Source organism: Arabidopsis thaliana, chromosome 2, assembly GCF_000001735.4.
Source record: "Arabidopsis thaliana chromosome 2, partial sequence".
NCBI lineage: Eukaryota > Viridiplantae > Streptophyta > Magnoliopsida > Brassicales > Brassicaceae > Arabidopsis > Arabidopsis thaliana.
The window spans coordinates 12,602,670-12,624,375 of NC_003071.7; the positions used below are offsets into that span (position 1 = coordinate 12,602,670).

Genomic DNA, 21,706 nt, shown 5'->3' on the forward strand with positions numbered 1-21,706 from the left:
CCCACACTTAGTTAATTCAAGACTTACCTCTTCCTTCCATGCCTTTGGTTAGCACCGGTGGGTTGTGTTATTGGCATGCTTGGTTGGGACACATAATGGATATTTTCAGTTTTCTAAACTAACATCAAGCGCAAACTGGTATAATTCTAGGGCTTCAGTCAAGAGTAATCCTTCCATTTCTTATGAGATAGTTGTAAAGGTTTCATCAAACGAAACTTGTTTCACACCCAAGAAATGAAACCAAAATTAATTACATGAGACGAAACAAAAATAAATCCAGAATAAACTACTATTATGAATAACTTTTTTGATTATTTAAACAGATCTGTTTGATTGAATCCAAACCTGTTATGTTATTTATTTTTGTTTTTATGAATACCAAAAAGTTTTGGCTCAGAGCCCGAATATCCTCGGCCCGAAACCATTATGTAATATTACTTACTAGATTTTCATTAACTTTAAAAAGATTCATCATAATATATAGCTAAACCCCTTTTGTTTTAAATTGGAAGACGCATCATAAGTTACGTCATTAACTCATCATGATCACTTTCCCAATTAAATATGTTAACCTAAACTAATTCAGTCTTATCATTACTTTGAGATCTCTAATTTGTCTCAGCCACAAAGTCATTAATTACGATATATATCATTCCACAACTTCTTTGAAGATTCTCTTAACCTCGTATCATTTATTCTAACCCATTTTCCCATTATCATTTGTCATCAAACTAGAAGTCAAGAACAGAAACATCCAGAACAATGGCTAAAGTAGAACAGAGCAGATGGATTCTTCAAGGCATGACCGCTCTTGTCACCGGCGGAACGAAAGACATTGGGTTTGTCTTCCATCATCACTTTCCAAGTCATCTTTCTTGCGTTCCAAGCAACCAAAGAAAATAAACCCAACTTTGCTTACACATTTATATTCTTGATGAATCTCTCACCTATGCAACTAAAATTCAGGAAACCTACATTGCTCTCAAACAATGAACATGTCTCGATCTCATGTAGTTGGGCCTAACCCTTAATCGAGGCCCATTTGTTTGATTAACCTAACAAATACATGAAAAGGCCTTTCTTACACTGTCATTATCATTCATTCATTATGGATTTTTCTCTACCAGACATTCAGATCTCCAAGAAAAGATCTTTGGGTTCTGTGGTTCATAATCAGAAATGGCTAAGACAGGGGAAAGCTTGAGAGACAAACCTAGATGGAGTCTTGTAGGCATGACCGCTCTTGTCACCGGTGGCTCAAAAGGCATCGGGTCAGTTCCAGTTCTCCTACATTACCTACTTTCTTACTAGTTCAATATTGAATCTGAGCTCTTATTTCAATTATAGATTTAAATGGATCTTTTTTTTTTAACAACAAAGATTTATATGGATCTTATGATTGTACTTCGATGTTTAACCGACCTATCCTGGAAAATAGATAAGCTTGGTAATGTAAGTGTGTTCAATTAATAGAGAAGCTGTGGTTGAGGAACTAGCTACGTTAGGGGCAAGAATCCACACATGTGCCAGAGACGAAACTCAGCTTCAAGAAAGCTTACGTAAGTGGCAAGCAAAAGGGTTTCAGGTTACCACTTCTGTCTGCGACGTTTCTTCTCGTGATAAACGAGAGAAGCTCATGGAAACCGTTTCCACTATCTTCGAAGGAAAACTCAACATACTTGTAAGTACATATCTAAGCTTTGATCCATATAGGAAACGATTATGTTGTGTTTTCTTAAGTTTTCGGTTTGGATCTATATTTAAGGTCAACAATGTGGGAACGTGTATAGTCAAACCGACCTTACAACATACAGCCGAAGATTTCTCATTTACAATGGCAACGAATCTCGAGTCAGCTTTTCATCTCTCGCAGCTCGCGCATCCTTTGTTGAAAGCTTCTGGTTCAGGGAGCATCGTGCTCATCTCCTCCGTATCTGGAGTTGTACATGTCAATGGTGCATCCATATATGGAGTATCTAAAGGTAAATCTATACGTATGTATATTCAAACGATTAATGATGCATCACGTTCTGATTTTTACGAAATGTAAGTGTATTTTAGGAGCTATGAATCAGCTAGGAAGAAACTTAGCGTGCGAGTGGGCAAGTGACAACATAAGGACTAACTCTGTGTGTCCATGGTTCATAGAAACTCCTTTAGTTACCGAAGTAAGTAAGGCAACAAATATGAAAGTTCTAAGCTATATACATTGTTACTTCTCAATTTTAATTTTAATTAAGTAAAATTGAAAATCTCTCAGAGTCTTAGTAATGAGGAGTTTAGAAAAGAAGTGGAGAGTAGACCACCAATGGGACGTGTTGGAGAAGTAAATGAAGTATCATCGCTTGTGGCATTTCTTTGTCTTCCTGCAGCTTCTTATATTACAGGTCAAACCATTTGTGTTGATGGAGGTTTCACTGTTAATGGTTTCTCTTTCAAGCCTCTGCCTTAAGACGTCGATTGTTTTCATTTTACGTTATTTTTTTAACATTTACAATTTGTTTAGATATGTAAACATAAACACAATTACACAAACAAACAAAAAAAATTGGCGTTTGGAATGTAATCCAACTCTCCACAATATATGCATGCTTTGTGTTTTAACCGATCAAGTATACTAATTTTTTTTTAATTATAGTATAATTTGTTACTACGAAGCCACCAACGTTCTTACATTCTCAAGACATTGATAAGTTATAACCTGCGGTCCTAAATCACCCACCAAAGGGGAGAGATGAATTGATAAATTAAGACGAGATGTGTTGAATGTTGATAGAGCTAGCTGCCTATCTCTCCATACATGCCTTCTAAGGCTTCCTCACAAACCATAAGTAATTTGGTCGTTTTGACGCTAGATGTTTGTTTGTTGTCCCATATATCAAAGTCAGGTGCTCACATTTTTATTTGTTGTATCTCAATATGAAAATGATTGTATAGAAAATGAAGAAACGAAGGCTAAGTGTGCCTTTTTTATTATTTAAATAGTTTGTATATGACTTCAAAATATATCCAAACACAGATACTTTGGAATTTATAATGACAGTTGACATCTAAAAAAACCTGTAAATTGGAAGGTTTAAGCATATGTCTAATTATTATTTATCCTTTTCGTTTTTTATATTGTACATTCATTTTTTACCACTCTCAAATATGAACTTTGTATTTAGTTCTAATAAAATTATGAAGTTTTAAATACTCAACCGACTGGACTGGTACAACCAACCATCCAATAATGATGTCGAATCCGATATTTTGTCCCCATTTACAACACACTTGCATGGTTACGTGTGATATTATAATATGTATAAACGGTCTATAATTTTTCCTATACCGAGTTACAAATAAGAATCTCCATGAATAGATATCTGCTCTGTGGCTGATAACCAAAAATGGCAAAGAGAGGGGAAAGCTTGAGAGACAAACCTAAATGGAGTCTTGAAGGCATGACTGCTCTTGTTACCGGTGGATCTAAAGGCCTCGGGTCAGTCCCAATTTTTCTACCTTAATTACTTACTTCCCTATAATTTCAGTACCGAAACTGAGCTCTGATTTCAATCATGTATAGACTTTCGTTTTATTTGTTAATACGGCTCAATCATAGACTTATGTGGATCTTTTGATAGTATTTCTATGTTTAATCAAATCAACCCCTGAAAAGATCAAAGGCTTAATGATATGTATAAATTCATATTGATGTATAAATAGAAAAGCTGTGGTGGAGGAACTAGCCATGTTGGGAGCAAGAGTTCACACATGTGCCAGAGACGAAACTCAGCTTCAAGAAAGCTTACGTGAATGGCAAGCAAAAGGGTTACAAGTCACCACTTCTGTTTGCGATGTTTCTTCTCGTGACCAGCGAGAGAAACTCATGGAAACTGTTTCCTCTCTCTTCCAAGGAAAACTCAGCATCCTCGTAAGTGTGTGTGTGTATATATATAAGCTTCTCCTCCTCCTCGTCTATGAGCTTGGATCGACAATGACCAAAATCATGTTGAATTTTGTTTGCTTCGTTTGTATAGGTACCCAATGTGGGAATAGGTGTACTAAAGCCGACGACTGAGTGTACAGCAGAAGAGTTCTCATTTATAATAGCTACAAATCTGGAGTCAACTTTCCATTTCTCGCAACTCGCGCATCCTTTATTGAAAGCCTCTGGTTCAGGGAACATTGTGCTCATGTCTTCCGTGGCTGGAGTTGTAAATTTGGGTAATACATCAATCTATGGAGCAACCAAAGGTATAATTATACGCATACTCGAACAATTTATGATTCTTTGCTTCTATCGCGACTTAAATAAATGTATACGCATTCTAGGAGCCATGAATCAGCTGGCGAGAAATTTAGCATGCGAGTGGGCGAGTGATAATATAAGGGCTAATTCTGTTTGTCCATGGTTCATTACAACTCCGTCAACTAAAGATGTAAGACAATGAATAAGAAAATACATTTCATTTATAGTATGAAAAAATGGTTTAACTATTTCTTACGAAGTTTATGTGAAAATGTTTCAGTTCCTCGGTGATAAAGATGTAAAAGAAAAGGTGGAGAGTGTGACACCATTGAGACGTGTTGGAGAGGCAAATGAAGTATCATCGCTTGTTGCATTTCTATGTCTTCCCGCAGCTTCTTATATAACAGGTCAAACCATTTGCGTTGATGGAGGTTTCACTATTAACGGCTTCTCTTTGCCTTAAACACGTATATATGCATATATTCATGCTTAAATTTATGTGATTAATTAGTGGTTTCACTGCATATTAATTCATACAAGTTTTATATGTAACTTATGTTGAGGGAGCTCACTCCGTTCATGCCTTCTAATGTTTGGACGAAGAACTCAATCTTTTATCTTATCGGATAAGAAGTTACTTGTGTTCACATTTGATGTTTGTTCGTTTCCAATCGTATTGTGACTTTTGATATATAAAATAATTATTGTATATATTCTACTTATGATATATGATTATATAGTCATGTAATGATGACCGTACGATTTTCAACTCTAGTATCCCTATCTTTAGGGGGTTATGGCTAAAAGCCTAAAAAGATTACTTTTGCTAAAGGAGTAAAGATTATGTTCATAATTTTTTTTAATTTATATAAATTTATTATTATTATTCTCACGCATAACACAAAACAAAGAAAGAATTATCTTCATAATTATATATATATATATATATATATTTGATATAAATTTATTATTATTATTATTCTCACGCATAGCACAAAACAAGTTTCTTCTATATATCAACTAAACTAAAAGACATGTCGTTGGAAACATACTCATATATCATATTCAAGGACTCATAATAATAGACATGTAAACAAAATATTCCTTAAATTTTCTAAATTCAAAAACAAACTATATATGTAACTTGTTATTTAATCTTCTTGGGTATATAAAACTTTATCGCATTTCTTGGATATTTGGACGATGAGAATTCAAATTGCTTTGTCGATGATAAATTTGTTTAATAATTGTTCAGACTGCCATCACAACATAGCTGATTACTGTCATATAAGTCATACATATTATATTTCCGATGATTCTCTGGACTCTCAAGACAATAATAATAAAAATTCAGATATAAGTTTATTAAGGTTTTCTTTGTTAACGTGTTTACTGTCTAGGGACAAACATAAATTATTAGCACTAAACTTGTTAGGTTTTGAAAGTAAACACTGATTTATACCTAAACTTAGGTTATTCATGTAATCAAATGTGAAAACTAACGTAATGAAATTCCTCTAGTTATTTAAATACAGAAAACAAAACCTACCTTGCGGGGAAAAGCATCGTGGCGCGAAAGGAAACTTCCTATGATCCGTCATCCGTGCCGTCTCAATTTGATTGGACCACGAATCTCGCACTCGATACTGACGCCTTACGTGGATTACTTTTTTTATAGAAAGAATTTAAAATTGTTTCTGAAGAGGCAGGTTTTGTGTATAAAATAGAGAATGCAAGTAACGTGTAATGACATTATTTCTCAAATTGAATGGTTTTCGAGCATTTTTATTAACCAGTGAAGCAACCAAAACAGGAATCACCAGTTCTTGAAAGAGTTCATCAAAAAAGAAAACATTTCTTGAAACATCTAAGAAAGAGTTTTGTTCTTCTTGATCAGAAATACAGAGCAAAATCCATTTGAAGACATCAAAGTTTAAGGTTTTTTTCCCCGGATATGGCCGAGATATGTTACGAAGTAGTGACCGACGCATGTCCGTCGTCGGTTTATGAATCAACGCCGGCACATTCACGGCGGAGGCCGAGATTCCAAACGGTGATGCATGAAGATTGGGAGAAGAATTGTAAGCGTAGTAAACAGGAGGCTTTAGCTACGAGATACTCTTCAATTCCTCGAAGCTCTCGGGAGGATTTCTCTGACCAAAATGTCGACGTATCCAGTCCAAGATACGGTGTTTCTTCGGTGTGCGGTAGAAGAAGAGAGATGGAAGATGCGGTGGCAATTCATCCTTCATTTTCTTCTCCGAAGAATTCGGAATTTCCTCAACACTACTTTGGTGTGTATGACGGCCATGGTTGTTCCCACGTACGACTCCGTTACCATGCATTCTTACGTTTTCCGAAATTCTATGTTTTCAGTTTTAGCTGATACGAAATCTTTTTTTTTTCCTTAGGTTGCAGCAAGGTGTAGAGAGAGGCTTCACAAGCTGGTGCAAGAAGAACTAAGTTCAGATATGGAAGATGAAGAAGAATGGAAAACGACGATGGAGCGTAGCTTCACACGCATGGATAAGGAAGTTGTATCGTGGGGTGATTCCGTCGTGACTGCAAATTGCAAGTGTGATCTACAAACACCGGCTTGTGATTCCGTCGGATCAACCGCTGTTGTCTCAGTCATTACGCCAGATAAGATCGTTGTCGCCAATTGTGGCGATTCCAGAGCAGTTCTCTGCCGCAATGGGAAACCAGTCCCTTTATCAACCGATCACAAGGTCAGTTCCGTTCAAAACATGTTCAGTTTCATTTAAGCAATGATTGGATTTGTGGATTAACTTGGAGATTGTGTTCTTTGTAATGAAACACAGCCTGATCGGCCAGACGAATTGGATCGAATCGAAGGAGCTGGTGGACGAGTCATATATTGGGACTGTCCAAGAGTTCTCGGAGTCTTAGCAATGTCACGAGCAATAGGAGACAACTATTTGAAACCTTACGTGAGTTGCGAGCCGGAGGTAACCATAACGGACAGGAGAGACGATGACTGCCTCATACTAGCTAGTGATGGTTTATGGGATGTTGTGTCAAACGAGACCGCCTGCTCTGTAGCGCGTATGTGTCTCCGTGGTGGTGGGAGAAGACAAGATAATGAGGATCCGGCGATTTCGGACAAGGCTTGTACGGAAGCGTCAGTATTGCTAACAAAGCTGGCGTTGGCAAGGAACAGTAGTGACAACGTCAGTGTCGTTGTGATTGATCTCAGAAGATAAGGACACGTAAGTGGACACTAGTCGAAGAGGAAGACAATTTTGCTTTAACTTTCTATATCAGTTTTGCTTTTTGGTTATTCTTGGAATACGTTGGTTGTATACAAAATTAACCCGATTTTATGGAAACCCCGAAAAAGGGTTAATTAATAGAAATGATAAGAATTATTCTTGTCAACCCTAATCCTGTTTCGTGTATGCTTATAATCTTAAATCAAATCAAATTAAGAAGGTCGACATGTAAAAGCATTTTGCTTTAAAAAAGATTGTCAGACTATACTATACCTTTTACTTTTAGGCATTAAGATACTTTAAGAGGTACTTAGTCTCTGCCGCTAGGCAAAGACATGAGAGTAGATCATAGGTTCTAAATGCAATTATGAGTATTAGCAGTATCTAAAGAATAAGAAAAACAGTAAGCAGTAGTAACAACAAGTCCAATAGAAACGAGGTCACGTATAAATTTCAACATCGAATCGACTTCAGACTAGCAGCTTTGATTGTACAACCCAAATTGTAGCAAATAATGATGTTCTTATGACTAAAGTTGAGGAAATGGTAGAGACAAAACAAAAGAAAGAAGGTTTTTTGAGAACAAGACCTCTCTCGGGAATCGAATTTCACGTTTGTTTGTTGTCAGGTTTCTTTTAGGGCCTTAAGTTTTCTGTAACCTTTATCGGTGCCAAAGATCCTGAAGTAACATAGATAAACATATTTACATGTTTATTATAGTTATGACTTCTGTTAAAGTAAGAAACAGAGTTCAATAATTTACCAGTCCATGTAAACAAACGTTGATGAGTAGTTGCCAGACTTTGTGTAGAGTAATCGATGATGGTAGTCATGGAAGTCAGCACTGTAAGCAAATGATTCCCACATTAATATTAAAGATCTGTTAGGTTTAAGGTGTTGCTCTTTCAAGGCAATCACAGGTTAGAAGTCTTATCTTACCCGCCGTATAGAGGAAGAAAATTCGAGGGGCTCCATGGGAAATGATAACCACAATGTGCCTCAACTGTCTCAATAACTCTGAGCATCATCCATAACCAAAGGGTGATCAGGTGAGGCCCGGTGAGAGCCGGACCAACAATGGTAGCAAAACCAAGGAACAGAATTTCAGCGGGATGAGCATATTCTGATGTCAAACCAAACGGTGTCGCGTACCTGTATATAAGTAATACCATAAGATTGTTTATTGAGGACCATGAGTGAACTAACATTGTCAAGCACAAAAAAGATGGTGAGTACTGATAGCTTACTCATGATGCACACTGTGCACGTTCTTGTAGAGCCATTTAGTATGCAAGATCCTGTGACCCCAATAGAATACAAAATCCTCAATGATGAAGTAGAATAAGATCTGGGCAGACACCACTTTCCTGCAAGAGCGTCACCAGATATAGTTTCATAAACCAGATCAAACATAATGCAGGTTCTTCTCATGCAGCTCAACACTGACATTTTATATATATTGCCCATTGGAAGAGTTTAACATCAGAACCCAAAGGCAAAAAAAGCTTTCAGCACTAAAGAACCTGATAATACCAGGACGGCAGAGGAAAACTGCTTTCCATGCCCATGAATCTGAATACAGGATACGACGCCATCATGAGGGGCAAGTTTACGCAGCAATGGTAAAGTAATAGTCGAGCAATGCATTTTCCCTGGGCTTCAGGAGTATTACTTTTGGTCTGCAAAAGACCAAACAAGAGTACTTGATAAATCTAGAAGACAAGCTAAACCAGTTATCACTTTGACATTACCATTGGGGAAATGAGAACACTGACAACTTGGTGATATCTTTCCATTCAGTTTATATTTGAACAGACACACAAAGCTATTAGTTAGAAGACCACTGAATCATGAGAAGAAAAGACAAACCTGAATTTTGTAGTTGCTCAGAAAACCAGTCCTTTCTAGGAAAATGTAAGGGAGTCCAGACAAGAAAAACACGCTTTCATGAAGTATAAAACTCCCAATACACGCCAGTTGAAAGTCACTGAAATGCGTAACAAGGTACTGCATCATCGCCACAAAGAAGGGTCAGTGTCACAGCTAGAACTGTCAAACTAAAGAGCTAAACATGATTGCCAAAGGGAGATAAAATTTGTTCAATTCCACGAAAACTGAAGGCAATTGTATATCATTGACACCATCCATCCAGTCACTCACGCAGAAAAGCAAGTTAAGAAGACGTTCAAGGAAAACCTATTGCTTATCAACACGTATCACAATCACAGATCCTCTAAGCTAGTCCAAGCTCCAACAACAATACATAAATCCCACTCAAATTCCAAAAAAAAATACAAGCACAAACAGAGATCACATACGAAATCAGTAATAATCTGTAACTAGAACAGTCAAATCCAGATCTGAAACCACAACGCAATCGACACGAAACCAATTCAATCTCAACATAAAGGGACCACAACAATACAATACGATGGACCACAGACGACAAACACAAAATCAACCTAACACGGCAGATACTAATCCCGTACCTACACTTGTATCATAAATGCAGTACACTCAAGTCGCCAGAGACCGAGAAACAAAAAACACGATTCAATCTCTGAAAACAAAACAAAAAAAAAAAACGTAGGAATCGCATACAAAGGAACGCGACGAGATAGAGGAATACGAAGTACCTTCCAACCGGATTCAACGAGAGAATCCATGGATACCAACAGAAGTAGAAAACACGATGGATCTCCGCGGCGGAGATAGGCAGAGAGTGTGAGAGAAAGAGAAAGAGAAACGAAAACTGTGTGACAAGAAGGAATCTGAATTCTAAAGCTGATTTGTTTGTTTCTCTCCATCACACGTGCACACACATGTTTCATTATTATCCTTAATTACTTGATATTTTTAATTTTAGGACCATATAGTTTTACATGTGACAATTGGCACCCCATGTTAAATTTTTGAAGTGAACAATACGTAGTGATTATGGCTTTATGGTGGTGAAGAGACTAAAAAAAGTTTTGAATTTGGGTTCTCCTAAATAAATAGAGAGTACAAATGAGAATCTAATATTATTCAGAGAGAAGACTAAAAACACACACACATTTTAGACAAACATAGATGTGAGAGATGCTAAAATCACAGTACAGACTTGACTTGTTCCTTCTGCTCGATGCCATCACTGTCAACAGCTACATGTCTAATGCTCTATTATCAGTACCATTAAGGTCCCAATTGAGCAGTTTCCGTCTCTAGATCCTCTTGCCAGTATACAACTGCAGCAAATTAACAAAATGCAAAATGATAATCAAAAGCTGAGCCACATAAGAACATTCAGCATACAGTGACCAAACCTCAAAGATTAACACTGTTTCTTGATGACAAATTATAAGCAACATGAGCTAATTACACAGAAATGTAAGAGAAGAAAACTATTGTGTGATTTTGAACTCATCTCTGTGACAGGAACTCAAAAAAACCCATTATAACTAGCTTAACGAATACATGTTTTCCATTTCATTTTCCTGAGGCTGATATGTATGTACCACTCAGAGTAAAAGCTAGATACGGTGAACAAGCTAAACATGAAGCAGAGAATGTTGAATCAGGGTTACACAAATGTGGTGCTACCATAGCATAAAAAAGTTTTTACCTTTTGTAGAATTGTTAATTTGAAGCAATGGTGGTCACTGGATAATCGGTGTCACAGAAAAGGCGACTTCTTTTCTGACGGCTTTAGAATCTGGAATGAGCACATTAAGCTCTCATCAATGCTCATCATTGCGCCAGCGTTGTCAAATTCCCCGCAATAGTTGGGAGCTGAAAATACTGTAACAAGTTGTCTTTCTGCAAAGAACTCATACCCATCTTCAACAACCTATAAACAGAGCCAATACACTCAAATTAAGGTTGCACAGTTTTCATAATAAACTAAATGGCAGATATAACTCAAGTTAAAACCTGGTGGGCACGACAGATAAGGTCCATGTCATGTTTCTCCAAGAACTCTGCGACTTTGTCAGCTCCAAAAGTGTATGAAACACCACGATCATTCATGCCCCAGCCTACGTCTCCACTAGGATCCGACCATAGTAAATCACATACCAAACCAGACTCCGGAATATCCATCGGCCGTGCAATATTTCTAATCTGGTCCAAACTTTTCAGCTCTGGGGAAATCCCACCATGCATACATAGTATTCTGTCATCAATTAAGGCGGCCACAGGAAGACAGTTAAAGCAATCGGTGAATATTTTCCAGAGTCTGACATTGAACCTGCGTTTGCACTCATCATAGAAACCGTAAATACGATTAATGGAAGCAGATTCATGATTCCCTCTCAACAAGAAGAAGTTCTCAGGGTACTTGATTTTGTAAGCTAGAAGAAGACATATTGTTTCCAAGCTTTGCTTGCCACGGTCAACATAATCACCCAAGAACAAATAATTAGCTTCGGGAGGGAACCCTCCATACTCAAAAAGCCTCAATAGATCTGAATACTGCCCATGAATATCACCTATAAAGTAAAAGACAAAATATAACCATTACATCTAAGAAAACATGGCATATCAGATACTACTAGTCAACGTTAAACTTTTGCAGGAAATGTTTTATCAGACCCAATCAAAACACATAACTTGACTAGTCAACATTAAGATAAAATGAATCAAACCTCATAGAACCAGTCAAAACTCCTAAGCCTATCTAAGACTTTTAGTAATAAAAATTCAAACTTTATACTACCCATTAGCTTGATTTCATTGTTCTGAACTCAAAAGACAATCAAAATCTCACATTTTTTCTTCAGTCACTTAGATATGTACATAGCTTTAAGAATTCAACTCATTACTACTGAACAAAGCTTGATACTTTATCTAAACATGCACTAAATTCGCTTCTAAAAATCAATCAAAACTAAAACCCCAATCCAAAAAAGCACTCTTTCTAAACTAAAGGGAACAAAAATCTGACCGCAGATCTTGATGGGAGCTTCCAATTCAAGCAGATTGGGCTGTTGAAGAAATATTTCTTTGGAGACAGCACAAAGCTGACGAATTTCACCTTCACTGAGATGAACTTGCTTCCCCGATCCAGGTCTCGTGTTCCGAAACTCAACCAAACGACGAATAATATCGTCGAGAACTGCAGGTTCCATCGCTCGCTTCTGCTCTTGCTCTTGCGCCGGCTTCTCCGCCATCTCCGATCTAAACGAGGTAGAAAACGAACGGAGATTTTCAAGCGTGAAGCTTGCGTTTCGAGCCGCGAGGAGGAGAGACCCGAAGACTGGTGTGTGCTCTGAGATTAGTCAATATTGATTGGTTCATTTTTTATTTATTTAATTTATTTACGAGACCTGAGTGAAATCAACCTAATGGGTATGTACACGTTTTATTGGGCCTGTAAATGGGCTATCTTTCTAGAAGATTCCTTTATACAAATTTCCAAACGGTAGAAAACTAGTTCTTCTAGCCTCTCTACGCGATCAGTAATAACGATTGGCGATAGTAATATAGTATTCACTATTCAGTAGTAATGATGGGGGATAGTGATCAACAATATGTTTTGTTGTTTGTTTAGCAGTCATCGGTAATGATCAGTGACCAATTATAACAATCAAATGTTACTATGTTAGTATGATATTCGTTTTCCGTAATTAAGTGGTAGATTAGATCAATCTTAATTCTTAAATTCTTAATTAGCGACTAATAAATTAAAACGCCAAAAAGTTTGAATTAGCAAATTAGTTACTGAAAACTTAGTGTTGCCATCAAAAACTACAAAACAACAATCTATTTGTTACCATGAAACTACAAAACAACCAAGATTTAGTGTTTGATCGGTAATACCTAATCTAATATAATCACCATCTGGTTGATGTGTCAAATTAACATGCATATGCGTGTATGCAAATACCATTCTTTTGTTAAAAATCACCAATTCACATTCTTAATTACATGCTAAGTGCTAACTAATAACTATGTAGTTTGATAAAACAAGTTAATATATCAACAACATTTTTATCAAAAGAAAAAAATAAACTATATCAACATGGACAAATTACATCACCTAACGGTCCTAACCTAATTTAAAATAATATTGATGTATGTTTATAATTGATTTCTATAATGAAAGAAAACAAAAAGACGAAAAAAACAACATGCTAAAGATCAAAGAACATTAGTTGAATCAATCCTTATTTTGAACAAAGAATAGTCAGTCCATTTTGTTCACCTGAAACGCAAACGCCACCTTTGTATGGTAATACAATCATACAAATCTCATACACACCAAAAGAAACACAAAATCACCAAAACAAAATCTTTATATTTATTTCTTTTTTCCTTGATTCTCCTTATTAAAGAAAAAAGATTATTCTTCTTCACCCGTCACAAGCCACAACGACTTATTTTAGATTCCCATACAAAAAAGAAAATTCCACATCTATAAAACATCTCCTCCCATATTTGCTGGATCATCCTTAATTGCCTGTGTTCATGTCTTCATATCTCTAACCATAAGATAAAACTCAAGATTTCTGAAGAGGACAGCTCTGGAATTCATATACGTTTTGCCTCTCCATCTGATTCTCAGGTTTGTTTCTTGTCTTAAAAGAAACACAAAATGGGTTTATTTGAATCTTTTAATCATAAAAATACTTAAAGAAAGAGGATCAAATGTTGATTTAGATCTCTAATGAAAGTTTGTGTAACGTATAAACAGCTTATGGAATTGGAGCAAATCTGCATTTTGAAACCCGATGATGAGGAAGAAATGGAGTCACCATCACCATCGAAAACAGAGGAAAATTTAGGCGTGGTTCCTCTGTCTTGCGCGTTTACGAGACAAGAACATTGCGTTTCCGAGACGAAAGAACGCGAAGAATCGACTAGAAGACTAAGCAGCCTTATTTTTCTTTACCTCATCGTTATGTCCGTACAGATTGTGGGAGGTTTTAAGGCGAATAGTCTTGCGGTTATGACAGATGCTGCGCATTTGTTGTCGGATGTGGCGGGTTTGTGTGTCTCTTTGTTGGCGATCAAGGTCTCGAGCTGGGAAGCTAATCCGCGAAACTCGTTCGGGTTTAAACGGCTTGAAGTTTTAGCGGCGTTCTTGTCTGTTCAGCTCATATGGCTTGTCTCTGGAGTGATAATCCATGAAGCCATTCAAAGACTACTTAGCAGAAGCAGAGAGGTTAATGGAGAAATCATGTTTGGGATTTCGGCTTTCGGGTTTTTCATGAACTTGGTTATGGTCCTTTGGTTAGGACATAACCATAGCCACCACCACCACGACCATCATCACCATCATCATAATCATAAACATCAACATCAACATCATCACAAGGAGGTGGTGGCAGAAGAGGAGGAGGAGGAAATGAATCCTTTAAAAGGTGAGAAATCGTCTTCAAAGGAGATGAACATTAACATACAAGGAGCTTATCTTCACGCAATGGCTGATATGATTCAGTCACTAGGTGTTATGATTGGTGGAGGTATCATTTGGGTAAAACCAAAATGGGTTTTGGTTGATTTGATTTGCACTCTTGTTTTCTCTGCTTTTGCTCTTGCTGCTACTCTACCAATTCTCAAGAACATATTTGGAATACTGATGGAACGCGTACCGCGTGATATGGACATAGAGAAGCTCGAAAGAGGACTTAAGCGAATCGATGGAGTTAAGATTGTTTATGATCTCCATGTATGGGAGATAACAGTAGGGAGAATCGTATTGTCCTGTCATATCTTACCAGAGCCTGGAGCTAGTCCTAAAGAGATCATTACTGGTGTTAGAAATTTCTGTAGGAAGTCTTATGGGATTTATCATGCAACTGTTCAGGTTGAATCAGAGTAGCACAAAAGAGAGTTTCTTCTGTATTATTTGCTTAAGAACATCTTTAGGTAGAACAAGAAAGAAAGTTCAAATTTTCGTGTTTCAATATAGCAAACATTAAGTGACAGAACATAGCAACTGAGACAAGAACAAAAGAGACATACTGTGAGCATTAGAATTTTTATAAAACCTTATCAAGCAGATTTGATATTGAGTTTCTCCATACGAGCTCTAATGTACTTAAGATGCTCATCTTCAGGAGGAATACATTTCTTGATAACATCATTACCCAACAAATTCTTAACCCATCTATGTATCTCCGGGAACTTCTCCACCGGAACCACCTTTACCCCGACGATCTCCTCCGTTCTCATCAGCCAAAACGCCACCAAAGTCGCCACAATATCCACAAACCCTAAACTTTTCCCACCGAGAAAATCTTTCCCAACAAGCTCTTTCTCCAAAAACATCAACAAATCTCTCGTCGCTTCAACCACAGCATCTCTCTCTTTTCCGGTCTTCCCCACAACTTTCATCGCCGTCACATAAATCTGAAACTCCCCAACAAACCGGTTTTAAAAACCCGGTTCAAAAACCCAAACCAGTTATCGAAATTGAAAATTCATACCTGTTCATCGACGAATTTAGACCAGAATCGAGCCATAGTTCTCTCATACGGATCTTGAGGAAGAATCGGATTGTCTCTCCAAGTCTCATCAATATACTCAAGAATCACAAGTGATTCAGAAATCGGTTTACCATTATGAACAAGAACCGGAATCATCTTATGAACCGGATTCAATTGAAGCAACAAAGAGCTCTTGTTTGTGATATCTTGCTCCAGGAACTCATACGAAACACCTTTAAGCGTAAGAGCAATCTCAATCCTCCGACTAAAAGGACTCGCCCACATTCCCAAAAGCTTCACTTCCTCTGAATTTGATCTCTCCGCCATTATTTTTCGTTAGCTTCTTCTTCTTTATGGACTAAGGTTAATAGGTTATGATTTATTTATAAGAAAGAATGGTGACGTCACCAGTGACGAACAAGTTACAATAAATGCTTCAGTAAGAAAGCACTTTGTCCCACATCGGAAGATAGAGATTGAAGTTGAGTTGTTTAAATGAAGAAAGGTTTGGTCAAATAAGTTAAGGGGTGTGGGAACCTAGGAGATGAGTCTGCTTATTGATTGCTAAACCCTGAACCCTCTCATGTTAACTATGGGAATTAATTACTGGGGGTCTTAGGCCGGCGTTTCCCCCGAAAAATAATGAAAAAACGTCGATGGCTACATAAGAGGCTCGTCTCCAAAAAGTAGACCAGGAGGTTGGGTTTGGTTCGTAGGTGGTTCTGTTGAAACTAGATTAGTGTCTGCGGTTAACCGTTTCCTCGCCTTACCCTCCCACCCCCAAATATTTTGTTTTCTATTTTTTATTTTAAGTAATGATGGTTTTTACATCAACAAATATTGATATTTTATAATCATTCTGATAAATATATATTTTAAGTTTAGGATTTGTGTAGTCAAATTATATCCAAAAGCGTGAATGTAGTCAAATTAGACTTTTTCCTTTTCTTTTATATTAGTTTTAATATTTTCTTCCACCTTTCCCTTATTTTTTCATAAAAATTATAAATGCAAAACTAATATAAAAAGAAAAAACCCTAATTTATTGGACCAAAAAAAAAGGAAATCACGAAGAGATTGTTTCTTATAAATATAGGTCTTAGGGAAAGACAGATCAAATATCTTTTTTCTCGCGTGTTCTTGTGTTCTGAAGCTATGGCAGCACGCAACGCCGACTTAAGCCTTCCGATGAGACTTCAATGCAACAATTGTGATAATATCATGAGTAAGGGCACTAAATTCACTAGCCGTGTAGAAGACGTCATTGGCGAGACGTACCTTGGGATTAAAATCTTTAGGTTTCAGATCCAGTGCACCAACGGCTCTCATGAGATGAAGTTTAGGACCGATCCAAAGAACGCTGATTTTATAATCGAATCAGGTGCAACTCGCCTTCTATTGCCGGATTAGCTAGGGTTTGTTGGACCAAATCTAGGATTATGTTAATTTGATTCTGCTGGATATTGTCTACGTATTTTTTTACCCTTTTTCAAAGGATTTGTTTTCTAATTATTTTCTGAATCATAAAGTTTTGTCCTTGATTTATCTTTCATTACAGTAGTAAATTAAATAAAATATGGAACCAAAGCTATGAAAGATGCATTATCTTCTGAATTAAGCAGATCTAATTTTCTCTGCCATATTGTTCATGTGTTCAATATGTTTCTCTCTTAGAGGAATACAATCAACAACGATCTCAACCTCCTTCAGCTTCTTCACCCATTTGTTATATTCTGGAAACTTTTTCTCTGTAATCATCTCCACTCCCATTCCTTCCCAAGCCCTCTCCAAACAAAACGGGATCATACTTCCGGCGACAAAGTCCAAGAATCCGACTGTCTTGCCGCCGAAGTAATCTTTTCCGGCGAGTTCTTTTTCGAGACACATAATCAATTCTCTTGTCTGCTCAATCAGAACTTCTCTTCCTTTCTCTGTTTTGGCCAGTGAGGCAAATCCCACATTTACTATCTAGAATATTAGAGACAATTAACAACGGTTTAGTAAAGGATTAAAAATGATTAGTAGCATTGATTAATCCGTTAATCTGATTAATATATAGTTGTTGACTTCAACTGTTTAAAGTATTGAGCTCGTAGAAAACTGGTTAACACATGTTAAGGTTTGATCAGATTAAAAAAAAAAAAAGAGAAGAAAATATAAGAGATTATTAGAAATGACTACTTCCATGTACTAAACGATTAAAAAAATAAAAATCGAAACTAAATAAGAGAATGTACCTTTTCATCAACAAGTTTAGCTAAGACTCGAGCCTTGGATCTTTGGAAGGGATCCTGAGGAAGAATGGGATTGTGTTTCCAAGTCTCATCGATGTATTCGAGGATCACATGCGACTCGATAATGGTTTTACCATTATGAACAAGAACAGGGATCTTCTTGTGAATAGGGCTTAGAGCAAGAAGCAAAGAGCTCTTGTTCTCCAAATCTTCCTCCAAGTATTCGTACGGTACACCTTTGAGTTTGAGAGCCATCTCGATCCGACGGCTGAAAGGGCTCGCCCATATTCCCAAAAGCTTCACTTCCTCATTTTTGCCCATTAGTTAGATCTTCTTTCTTTCTGCTTCTTCTTAGATAGATGGTTGTTTAGAATTCTGAATTGGCTCACTTTCTATTTATAGCCCAAGGGTTAAATGTCGTTTTTGCAAACGACGACGATTTATCAACTTTTTTGCCGGCCACTGGGCAATGAGGTTTTAAATATTTAAATAAATATAGATGCCAATGCCATGAATCACGTTCAATTATGACATTTGAATATAATAATTTCACTTTAGGACATTGATACCATACACGTTGGTAATGGGAGGCATGCGGTTCATCTTTCTCCGTCATGTGTGAGCCACTAATTTCTCCAATTTTCAAATGTTTTAAAACAAGATTTGTGATCTCGTATTCGAATCTCGTTATGATAAACTATAAGCATTCTATGCTTCACAATAAGGAATTCGGAGTAAAATATAATATAAAAAAAAACTGACCTAAAATACATAAACAATCACATCTTAACGCTTTTGATCATTGTCCTTTTTACGTCAAAAAAATCACATTGGTGTTGATTTTAGCGTTGGAGTTTTATCAGAAGATCCAACACATGTCACATGTGTCATTCATTTTTCAATCGCGCATTTTTTTTTTGGTGGTACATAATTACATATCCATATGCTCCCTACTTCAGAAATCACAATAATGTGTTGAAGAGCTAATGCAGAAAGCGGATGATCAAATTTTTTGCATAAACAATTATAATTAAATTGGATAATTTAGTATATTTAAATCATATCTACAGACCACAGGTGTGAAAATTTGTTCAAAACAATAATTTTGTAACACATAAAAAATGGAAAGAAATCATAAGAAATCAGAAGAAATGATGCGCACCGACATAAATTTGTTCACATTGTTTATTGTGGTGACAAGGTGGTATTTTTGACCATAAAACAACGTGTTTTATTTTCTTTATTTTTTTTTTAGCTTTTTTTTTTTTAAACCATAAAACAACGTGTTTTATTATTCCTCATACATACAAAAATTAAGTTTTCAAGATTTGATTATCATGATATTCGCAAGAAGATAGAAGATGTCTCTACGACCAGCCCACAAATTAGTTTAATTTAATAATCGAATATTGTAATTTGTTTTGACAAAAAAAAACGAGTATCATACTTTGTAGGTATGTCAATGTGGTACTGAAATAGAAAAAGAAATAAATAAACAGTACTTGACAGAAAAAAAAAACTAAATTTTGTATTAATGTTTCTTTTTAGTGTAGTTCCGTGGTTTTTTCTTACGAATATTTACTTTTATATAAACTTAGTGGGTTGTTGTTTTTAACTTGGGTTGTTTTAAGTTCTAAGGGATATTCAACTGTTTCCAATTGTGTAATGTGAAACCGCGATGTGGAACCCAACAATACCAGCTCTTCACCATTTTTTTCGGCTCTCAAAAGTAAAGTCATGTCCCATATGCATGCATCTTTAGCATGCGTGACATCAATTTTCAAGAAAAATAAAAAAAATCCTGTTTTAATTGTTTTTTTTTTTTTTATCGTTTTAAGAGTGTACTTAAAATTATTATATTCTTATATTATTTTGAATGGACATCTTAATGAAAAACATTCATATTTGAATAATTCTACAAAAATTTCTTTTTTAAATAAAATTTTATACAACTTTGCGATTGTATCTATAAATTTTTTTAATGAAATTTGTTGAAAAAATCATTTTAAATCGAATTTAACTTAAAATTGATTTGCTACAAAAAAATAATTATAAAATATTTGAATAAAATTTTGCCACTAACATTCACTATCAAAACTTTAATTGGAACAAGATAAAATAACAATCTCGAGAGAGAACCAAAGATGATTTGAAAAAGGATGATCAACCTTGACTTGAAAAAGGATGATCAACGTTGACTTGAAAAAGGATGATCAACCTTGCCATTGCAACCACATAACAAAAACTATTGGAGACAAATATTTTGATCCGGTTCTTGATTCATTGATATTGCTGATTATCAGTTCATCGCAATAAAAAATGTTGTTGACATAGCCTTTCTCAAAGGTTTTGATAGGTGTAGTCGTTGAGGTCTTTATATCCAACCTTCAAAGTTTTGAACCTCTTTTCTGAAGAAAAAAATGTACCGAAACTTTCATATGAGAGTACACGAGTAGTCCTTGCAACCGCACTAGAAGCGAACAAGAAACTTCAATGGCTTTCACAATATCAGTTGAAATTGCTCTTGCAATAGTAATCTGCACAGTTCGAGGTCCCAAGGCTTCCTTAACACCCTTAAGAACAAACATTATTGAGCTTTTGGAAATCTGGTTAACACATGCTAAATAGATTAATGATCAAATTAAGTCAATTTTTATTTATTTTTTGTTGATTTAAAATTGAATTGAACTCCCTTATCAAAATCATAACCAGTTTTCAAAAAAAAATTAAAATGACTACTTCCATATACTAAACGATTAAAAACAAAAATCGAATCTAAATAAGAGGAAGTACTTGTTCATCAACAAGTTTAGCTAAGACTCAACCTTGGATCTTTGGAAGGGATCCTGAGGAAGAATGGGACTGTGTTTCCAAGTCTCATCAATGTATACGAGGATCTCAAAAATAACGCCACATGCATGACGCATTTAGCATGCGTGACCTCAACATCCGAAGCCAAATCAAATTCTCATTCTTAAACTTTTACACTTAGCAGTATTTTTTATATTTTTTATTTAGCACAAACTTAGCAGTATTATTTATAATTTAAATACGTAAAAATATCATATAAATTATTAAATTTGTTACTAATGTTTTTCCATAAAAATACCACAACTGTCAATAGAAAAACTTATAAAGCTGATAAAGCTCTTCTGGATTACAAATTATTTCTCTTTCTTCTTTAATTTTTTCTAAAAGTTTTCTTATAACTGATTTGTACTTTTTTTGATAAAGTTTGTCCAAAAACGTAATCTTTTAAATGAAAATTCAATTGTCTTCTTAACCCTTTTTTTTGTAAACCAATTGTCTTCTTAACTACCCGTACTTAGATCATGGTTAGTATATCAACTTAAAATGTTGACACTAAAAATGAAGATTTACGGAGTTGTAAAAGCTTTTCTCTTGTTTTAGAGGTAGACATGAAACTGATATATTTAATATCCATTTGGGTTAATCCGTCACTCAATTTATTTATTCCAAATTAACATATTGTAAATGAACCTCATATTTGCATAATTCAACGGAAAAAATCCTTCATAAATTAAAACACTTTTGCGATATACGGAAAATGAGTGACAAAAGATACTTTATTGAAAA

The 21,706-nt window shown here is 35.8% G+C and overlaps 9 protein-coding genes, 1 long non-coding RNA gene and 1 other non-coding gene across 16 annotated transcripts; 6 read left to right on the forward strand and 5 right to left on the reverse strand.

The window, feature by feature from the left end:
• Nucleotides 1-1,097: 1,097 nt before the first annotated feature.
• AT2G29360 (NAD(P)-binding Rossmann-fold superfamily protein) lies at nt 1,098-2,630 on the forward strand. The gene is made up of 5 exons (NM_128490.4): nt 1,098-1,271; nt 1,474-1,681; nt 1,766-1,982; nt 2,062-2,168; nt 2,261-2,630. The coding sequence occupies exons 1-5, from the start codon at nt 1,180-1,182 to the stop codon at nt 2,450-2,452; spliced, it is 816 nt and encodes a 271-aa protein (NP_180497.1). The 5' UTR covers nt 1,098-1,179; the 3' UTR covers nt 2,453-2,630.
• A 712-nt stretch (nt 2,631-3,342) lies between these two features.
• On the forward strand, nt 3,343-4,949 carry AT2G29370 (NAD(P)-binding Rossmann-fold superfamily protein). The gene is made up of 5 exons (NM_179801.3): nt 3,343-3,481; nt 3,706-3,913; nt 4,020-4,236; nt 4,315-4,421; nt 4,512-4,949. The coding sequence occupies exons 1-5, from the start codon at nt 3,390-3,392 to the stop codon at nt 4,692-4,694; spliced, it is 807 nt and encodes a 268-aa protein (NP_850132.2). The 5' UTR covers nt 3,343-3,389; the 3' UTR covers nt 4,695-4,949.
• Nucleotides 4,950-6,005: 1,056 nt separating this feature from the next.
• HAI3 (highly ABA-induced PP2C protein 3) lies at nt 6,006-7,681 on the forward strand. The gene is made up of 3 exons (NM_128492.3): nt 6,006-6,554; nt 6,643-6,960; nt 7,054-7,681. Exons 1-3 carry the CDS (start codon nt 6,186-6,188, stop codon nt 7,453-7,455), a joined length of 1,089 nt encoding a protein of 362 aa, NP_180499.1. The 5' UTR covers nt 6,006-6,185; the 3' UTR covers nt 7,456-7,681.
• A 157-nt stretch (nt 7,682-7,838) lies between these two features.
• On the reverse strand, nt 7,839-10,268 carry SMO2-2 (sterol 4-alpha-methyl-oxidase 2-2). 6 transcript variants are annotated; one of them, NM_179802.3, is made up of 7 exons: nt 10,101-10,268; nt 9,334-9,471; nt 8,998-9,143; nt 8,712-8,831; nt 8,404-8,616; nt 8,228-8,308; nt 7,839-8,143 (listed from the first exon to the last, which is right to left on the reverse strand). In NM_179802.3, exons 1-7 carry the CDS (start codon nt 10,128-10,130, stop codon nt 8,089-8,091), a joined length of 783 nt encoding a protein of 260 aa, NP_850133.1. In that variant the 5' UTR covers nt 10,131-10,268; the 3' UTR covers nt 7,839-8,088. The 6 variants fall into 6 exon arrangements, with proteins under 6 accessions (NP_850133.1, NP_565681.1, NP_001318311.1 ...); NM_128493.4 differs by having other exon boundaries at nt 7,874-8,143; nt 8,228-8,344; nt 10,101-10,225; NM_001336210.1 differs by having other exon boundaries at nt 7,874-8,143; nt 9,954-10,124.
• A 76-nt stretch (nt 10,269-10,344) lies between these two features.
• TOPP1 (type one protein phosphatase 1) lies at nt 10,345-12,745 on the reverse strand. Its single transcript, NM_128494.5, has 4 exons — nt 12,389-12,745; nt 11,377-11,933; nt 11,069-11,293; nt 10,345-10,691 (listed from the first exon to the last, which is right to left on the reverse strand). Exons 1-3 carry the CDS (start codon nt 12,612-12,614, stop codon nt 11,120-11,122), a joined length of 957 nt encoding a protein of 318 aa, NP_180501.1. The 5' UTR covers nt 12,615-12,745; the 3' UTR covers nt 10,345-10,691; nt 11,069-11,119.
• A 963-nt stretch (nt 12,746-13,708) lies between these two features.
• MTPB1 (metal tolerance protein B1) lies at nt 13,709-15,318 on the forward strand. Its single transcript, NM_128495.4, has 2 exons — nt 13,709-14,008; nt 14,138-15,318. The coding sequence occupies exon 2, from the start codon at nt 14,141-14,143 to the stop codon at nt 15,266-15,268; it is 1,128 nt and encodes a 375-aa protein (NP_180502.2). The 5' UTR covers nt 13,709-14,008; nt 14,138-14,140; the 3' UTR covers nt 15,269-15,318.
• GSTU7 (glutathione S-transferase tau 7) lies at nt 15,267-16,230 on the reverse strand. Its single transcript, NM_128496.2, has 2 exons — nt 15,876-16,230; nt 15,267-15,798 (listed from the first exon to the last, which is right to left on the reverse strand). The coding sequence occupies exons 1-2, from the start codon at nt 16,200-16,202 to the stop codon at nt 15,442-15,444; spliced, it is 684 nt and encodes a 227-aa protein (NP_180503.1). The 5' UTR covers nt 16,203-16,230; the 3' UTR covers nt 15,267-15,441.
• Nucleotides 15,592-16,227, forward strand: AT2G08340. The gene has a single exon (NR_140322.1). It is a non-coding gene; the product is annotated as an other RNA (long non-coding RNA).
• Nucleotides 16,231-16,388: 158 nt separating the features above from the next.
• On the reverse strand, nt 16,389-16,526 carry AT2G00850. Its single transcript, NR_143692.1, has one exon. It is a non-coding gene; the product is annotated as an uncharacterized misc_RNA (transcript).
• Nucleotides 16,527-16,884: 358 nt separating this feature from the next.
• AT2G29430 (coiled-coil protein (DUF572)) lies at nt 16,885-17,358 on the forward strand. The gene has a single exon (NM_128497.2). It carries the CDS (start codon nt 17,031-17,033, stop codon nt 17,283-17,285), a length of 255 nt encoding a protein of 84 aa, NP_180504.1. The 5' UTR covers nt 16,885-17,030; the 3' UTR covers nt 17,286-17,358.
• Nucleotides 16,961-18,562, reverse strand: GSTU6 (glutathione S-transferase tau 6). Its single transcript, NM_128498.5, has 2 exons — nt 18,113-18,562; nt 16,961-17,843 (listed from the first exon to the last, which is right to left on the reverse strand). Exons 1-2 carry the CDS (start codon nt 18,428-18,430, stop codon nt 17,490-17,492), a joined length of 672 nt encoding a protein of 223 aa, NP_180505.1. The 5' UTR covers nt 18,431-18,562; the 3' UTR covers nt 16,961-17,489.
• Between the last annotated feature and the right edge of the window lie 3,144 nt (nt 18,563-21,706).

Excerpts from the sequence above, each read along its gene's own strand:
- SMO2-2 (NM_128493.4), bottom strand. The coding sequence starts at position 10,130 with ATGGATTCTCTCGTTGAATCCGGTTGGAAG. Across the intron at positions 9,472-10,100 it reads TCGTTGAATCCGGTTGGAAG|TACCTTGTTACGCATTTCAG; the intron begins GTACTTCGTATT and ends GCGATGATGCAG. Across the intron at positions 9,144-9,333 it reads TGAGCAACTACAAAATTCAG|ACCAAAAGTAATACTCCTGA; the intron begins GTTTGTCTTTTC and ends GGTCTTTTGCAG.
- GSTU7 (NM_128496.2), bottom strand. The coding sequence starts at position 16,202 with ATGGCGGAGAGATCAAATTCAGAGGAAGTGAAGCTTTTGGGAATGTGG. Across the intron at positions 15,799-15,875 it reads CTAAATTCGTCGATGAACAG|ATTTATGTGACGGCGATGAA; the intron begins GTATGAATTTTC and ends GGGGAGTTTCAG.
- AT2G29360 (NM_128490.4), top strand. The coding sequence starts at position 1,180 with ATGGCTAAGACAGGGGAAAGCTTGAGAGACAAACCTAGATGGAGTCTT. Across the intron at positions 1,272-1,473 it reads GGTGGCTCAAAAGGCATCGG|AGAAGCTGTGGTTGAGGAAC; the intron begins GTCAGTTCCAGT and ends TTCAATTAATAG. Across the intron at positions 1,983-2,061 it reads CATATATGGAGTATCTAAAG|GAGCTATGAATCAGCTAGGA; the intron begins GTAAATCTATAC and ends AGTGTATTTTAG.
- HAI3 (NM_128492.3), top strand. The coding sequence starts at position 6,186 with ATGGCCGAGATATGTTACGAAGTAGTGACCGACGCATGTCCGTCGTCG. Across the intron at positions 6,555-6,642 it reads ACGGCCATGGTTGTTCCCAC|GTTGCAGCAAGGTGTAGAGA; the intron begins GTACGACTCCGT and ends TTTTTTCCTTAG. Across the intron at positions 6,961-7,053 it reads CTTTATCAACCGATCACAAG|CCTGATCGGCCAGACGAATT; the intron begins GTCAGTTCCGTT and ends AATGAAACACAG.
- AT2G29370 (NM_179801.3), top strand. The coding sequence starts at position 3,390 with ATGGCAAAGAGAGGGGAAAGCTTGAGAGACAAACCTAAATGGAGTCTT. Across the intron at positions 3,914-4,019 it reads AAGGAAAACTCAGCATCCTC|GTACCCAATGTGGGAATAGG; the intron begins GTAAGTGTGTGT and ends TCGTTTGTATAG. Across the intron at positions 4,422-4,511 it reads CAACTCCGTCAACTAAAGAT|TTCCTCGGTGATAAAGATGT; the intron begins GTAAGACAATGA and ends AAAATGTTTCAG.
- TOPP1 (NM_128494.5), bottom strand. The coding sequence starts at position 12,614 with ATGGCGGAGAAGCCGGCGCAAGAGCAAGAGCAGAAGCGAGCGATGGAA. Across the intron at positions 11,934-12,388 it reads AGCTCCCATCAAGATCTGCG|GTGATATTCATGGGCAGTAT; the intron begins GTCAGATTTTTG and ends TTTACTTTATAG. Across the intron at positions 11,294-11,376 it reads TTATCTGTCGTGCCCACCAG|GTTGTTGAAGATGGGTATGA; the intron begins GTTTTAACTTGA and ends CTCTGTTTATAG.
- MTPB1 (NM_128495.4), top strand. The coding sequence starts at position 14,141 with ATGGAATTGGAGCAAATCTGCATTTTGAAACCCGATGATGAGGAAGAA.
- AT2G29430 (NM_128497.2), top strand. The coding sequence starts at position 17,031 with ATGGCAGCACGCAACGCCGACTTAAGCCTTCCGATGAGACTTCAATGC.
- GSTU6 (NM_128498.5), bottom strand. The coding sequence starts at position 18,430 with ATGGGCAAAAATGAGGAAGTGAAGCTTTTGGGAATATGGGCGAGCCCT. Across the intron at positions 17,844-18,112 it reads CTAAACTTGTTGATGAAAAG|ATAGTAAATGTGGGATTTGC; the intron begins GTACATTCTCTT and ends CTAATATTCTAG.